The 4769-nt window shown below is 45.6% G+C and overlaps 1 protein-coding gene across 1 annotated transcript; it reads left to right on the top strand.

Annotated features, from left to right (window-relative positions):
• Positions 1 to 235: 235 nt before the first annotated feature.
• Positions 236 to 1036, top strand: LOC145392116 (tyrosine-protein kinase Lck-like). The gene has a single exon (XM_080266569.1). The coding sequence runs from the start codon at positions 236 to 238 to the stop codon at positions 1034 to 1036; it is 801 nt and encodes a 266-aa protein (XP_080122695.1).
• Positions 1037 to 4769: the final 3733 nt, after the last annotated feature.

The raw sequence follows: 4769 nt of genomic DNA on the forward strand, positions 1-4769 counted from the left end.
AATAATGCAGGCATCGCTTCACCCCGTCACCAGCGAACACAAGTAACTGAGAAAAAGTCTTCCGTAGCTGAATAGCAGAGTAAGACATTCAGTGGGATAAAGTCCTCAGTAAGAAGAGTAAAACAGTTTAGTAAGAAACAGTCGTCGATAAGCAGAATAGCAGAATAAAGTCTTAGATAAGCAAAGCAGGACAGTAGGCGAGAAAAAGTCGTCTCTAGCAGAATAATTGATTATGATGAATAACTTGGCTTGGACACTGGATGAGTTGATACGAGACGAAAGCAGCATTCTGTTAGACACAGAGATAATTAGAGCCATTGGCCGTGGTAGTGATACAGCTGTCCACCTCGTTAAATACAGAGGCGCACAAGCTGTAGCCAAGATGGGTAACGACACCATTCCCGCCTCCACCTTCTTACAAGAAGCCCAATCGATGTTTGAGATCAGTGGAGCCGGTGGGTTCCATCGCCTGCTGGCCGTGGCTTCTGACAAGCCACTGATCATCATGACGCTGTGTGAGGGAGACCAGGTGTCCACAATAGCATATGAACATGACCTCAAGCCCACAGCATGGTGGATAAATGCCTTCCATAATATTGCCGCAGCTGTCCAGGAGCTACACAACACCGGCTACGTCCACTTGGACCTGAAAGGAAATAATATATTGTGTACAGAAGAACCTAAGGACTTGCCAGCAGTTCACCTTATAGATGCCGGTTTGGCCTGTAAGATAGGACAGGTTCCTGCTTATTTCCGGGACCGTTCTGTTCCTCTGTCCCATGACTACCACTTGTGGATTGCACCCGAGGTGGTGGCTGCCCAAACATCCAGTGTGCTTAGCGATGTGTACAGCCTCGGGATGTTGTTCACCAATGTACGGGAATCTTATGAAGAATGTGACCCGAGTGAGCCCTGGCCCGAGATGTTAAGCGATCTGGAGGCACAGATGACCTCTTATCTTCCCGAGGATCGACCGCAGCTTAACGAAGTTATTGCCATTTTGGATGGTCTGTCGTCATCTCACCCACCTGTCTGAACTCACCCACCCATTCAAAAACTCACCTTCTCTAGATTACAAAAAAATAAAATAAAAAGGAAAAAAAAAACTCCCCCTTGGCAGCCACCTTGTCGTGGTGGGGGAGCTTACGTGTCCCAGTGGTGCTGGCAGGGTCTCCAATGCCGGACACCTCACTGGTGAGGGCACAACCAAGCGCTGCCAACCACGTGTATGTAGACCAGCACGTTTGTATAACCGGACAGCTTTGTTGCTTAGTTATGCAAACAACGCCCCTCCCTGTTCCCTGCAAGGAGGATGATGGGCTGCAGTAGAATAGCAACTTCGGCCTGCACTCCATCGTGTACACGTTTATGTGTGCTTGTGGTCAACAACAACACGAGCTGCACACAAACTCAGCTAACCTTCGATGTAGTCATGAAAACAGTTCACAAATTATGGGTGTTGTTTTTTTCTTCTTTTTATTTCAATATTTCTTTCATCAAACAAAACCCCGAAACAAAAACATTTTCACGAGTTTATTACGCACCAAAACGCATCTAACAACCGGGAATGTTTATTTTCAAATTTAGGCCAACATTCGAAGTGCAGTACCCACATTAGAGCCAAAAAACATTCATTACCACACAGACCTCTTCTCACAATATCCATCACCATATATTCGGGTTTTGCCTATTCCTAGACTACAGTTCAGCCAACGAATACTTTACCGCGAGTATCATACATTTAAAAGATTTTCTGTGTTACAACTAATGTGTATTTGATAGCTAACTTTCTAAAAAATATCATAAACTGGAAGACAAAAACTTCCTTTGGAGCGACGGAAGGGAAAGAGCACTTCCCCGGTATCCCTTCTTGTTGTAAGAGGCGACTAAATGGGGCCTTTTGGACTCCAGTCTTTCGCTCCTTTCTGTTCTCTTCTACACTTCTGTCCCACATCTCTTCTTGATATTTCCGTATCTTTTCCGCCCTTTGTTTTTCCTTTACCCCTACAGTGCCATATAGCCATATTATGGCTTGGTGCTAATCCTTCACTATTCCTGAGGCGACTTAAATTTTTTTTTTTTCCTACAATCTTTCTCACTTTACTGTGCTGTTCTTCCCTTCTGCCCCTCCTCTCTTCTTGATATTTCCTTGTTTCTTCTGGCCTTTAACTTCCCTCTACTCTCATCAGGTTAGATATTTGATTTTACGATATGGATAGTTTAAGGACCTCCCAAAACATCCACCCTTCCTCCTTGTGCTTTAACCTACATTGTTTCACCACCAAACCGCTTCATCGCCAAAACCACTTCAACGCCAGCCTTAATGCCATATAGTAAATTTATGGCTTCGTGCTAGTTCTTGATAATTTCTTGGGTGCAAGGTGGCTCAGTGGTAGAGCGTCGGAATCCGGACAGGGGGGTCGTGAGTTCGAGCCACGCCCGGTAGCTGCCATGCCGGGAGGGGCAGCACCCTCCTGTCACCTAGCAGGGCTATATGATCTAATAAGGTCTAGCTCGGGGGAACATTTCCCCCTTTTTATTTTTTATTTTCTTTGATAAATCCTAGAAGACAAAAATTACATTCTGTAATTATAGATTATAAACATACGGATGAGAAAAAGCAAACAAGAGGAGAAAAACAAACAAATAAGAGAGGATATGGGATAAGAGGAGATTCAGAGTTCTATATCCATTACTGCATTCCACACTATACTGACAAAACGTCTGAGGCTGGTAAAATGTGGCAGATAAAGAGATAGATAGATAGACAGGTCGAGAGAGAGAGAGAGAGAGAACCAACCTGTCTCTCTCCCTCTTTGCCTCCCACCTCATTCCCCTCCCCCTTCTCTCCCTTTTTCCCCCTCATCCTTATCTCCCACTCTCCATTTCCATTGTCTTCCCTCTCCCTCCCCCTCTCTAACCCTCCCTCATAACTTGCGTAATTCCCTCTCATCCTATGCTGCCTGATGGAACTTCTCATTACTTCCTGCCGACTTCAGTTGGACTGTTGGATGTGAAGGGTCTGGGGGAGCTTTCGTGCTATGCTATCCTTGTCTTTAATTTATAGAATAGTTACGCTTGTTATAACTACCCCATAACAAACAGCCTTGAAAGAACGAATAGGTCTGCTCCCATCCCTACCTTCCCCACACCCTCTCCCCATCCCTTCCTCATCCTCTGTGCTTCCACCCATCCGTCCCTCACCTATCTCCCCATTCCCTTCCTCTCCCCCTCCTCTTCTCTTCCCTCTCCTGCCTGTCTCTCCCATTTTATCCTGTTCCCTCTCCCTCCCCCTTCCCTTCTCTCCTTTTTCCTTCAAATCCGTCCCTCATGTATCTGCCTATCCCCCCCCCCCCTTCCCGCTTCTCTTCTTTCCCTTTCCCTCCCCCTCCTCTCCCCTTCTTTTCGTTTCCTTCCCCCTTTCCCTCCCCTTTCCTACCTCTCCCCCGCCCTTCATTTCCCTTCCCTCCTCCTCCCCCTCCCCTTCTCCCCTCCCCTGACTGCCCTTTGACCCATCGCCAGCAGACGTGAAGGGGGAAGCTATGTTAGGTCACGCAAGGTTAGTGGGAGGGGGTGGCGGGGGTAGGGGTAATGACTGCCTTGTCCTGTGGGGGTTGAGTGGGGGAGAGTTTAAAGGAATGCGAAGAACAGGTGAAGATAAGGACTATGATATCTAATGCTACGATATGAAGATAAGGGCTATGACTGTGGTATCTAATGCTCTGATATGAGGGTCATCGCTATGACTGTGATATATATTGCCCAATTTAATTATGATAAAGAAAACTTCCCACAGCCATTGCATACTAGGAGCCGAGCTACTGTATAAAGTGACTTTGAGGTCAAGGTCACTGATCTTGTGCATGTCACCTTAGATCATCACAGTCTGTAAGTCAACCAGGTTTTGTGGTTCTAGAATAAATCCTTTATAACAATTAGGTGACATCTGGAAAATCCTGAAAATTCTAGTAGGCTATATGACCCTTGGCAATGTCAGTTATAACCGATTGAACCATACTCCTTTCCGCACTGCGTCTGCCTTAAGACTATGTTGAGGTAAAATTTCAGCTTCCTGGCTTAAGTAGTTCTTTAGATATCGTGGTTGATTTTCTTTTTTGTGTTCAGGAAAATATTCTGACATCTGGTTGACGGATTGCCACCACATTTGGCCAAAAGAAGAAACGGACAGCTGTTCGCCAAAGTTGACCAAGTTTGAAGGTCCTTGGCCAAATAGCCTTGGAATTATGTCAGTTTTAAAATATGTAATAATAATAAATCATAATAAAAATCCTAATAATAATAATGATAATCATGATCATCATCATCAGCATCATGCTGATCTCCTTTCCCACCCTAGGACAGGATGAGGAGTAGCAACGTTCAGACGGCCCAAATTTGCCCAACCCAATAAGCCTCGCTTCCACTCACTCATCATTCAATACCCCGGAATCCTGGATCTATCTTATACGCCAAAAACATTCACCACGGACCGTAGCTTGACAGAAATGTATCTGATAGAGTCAAGCAGGACGCTGTCACGTTAAAAAGGGGTGCCAGATCCCTGATCATACGCTTCCCCTTACAATATTTATCCACCCAGCTCGGTCTCCTGTCAGTCCCTTAGCATCACCGACTTCCAAACCTCTCTTCCTCACACACTCATCCACCATAGCCCTCCACCTTCTCTTTGGCCTACCTCGCCTCCTCCCTTCTTCAAATTCACTCAGATATACCTTTTCACAAATCAATTGTTACCCATTCTCTTCACA

The sequence above is a fragment of the Coenobita brevimanus genome, chromosome 21 (assembly GCF_032717465.1).
Source record: "Coenobita brevimanus isolate Jiangsu-jjx chromosome 21, ASM3271746v2, whole genome shotgun sequence".
NCBI classification, from domain to species: domain Eukaryota; kingdom Metazoa; phylum Arthropoda; class Malacostraca; order Decapoda; family Coenobitidae; genus Coenobita; species Coenobita brevimanus.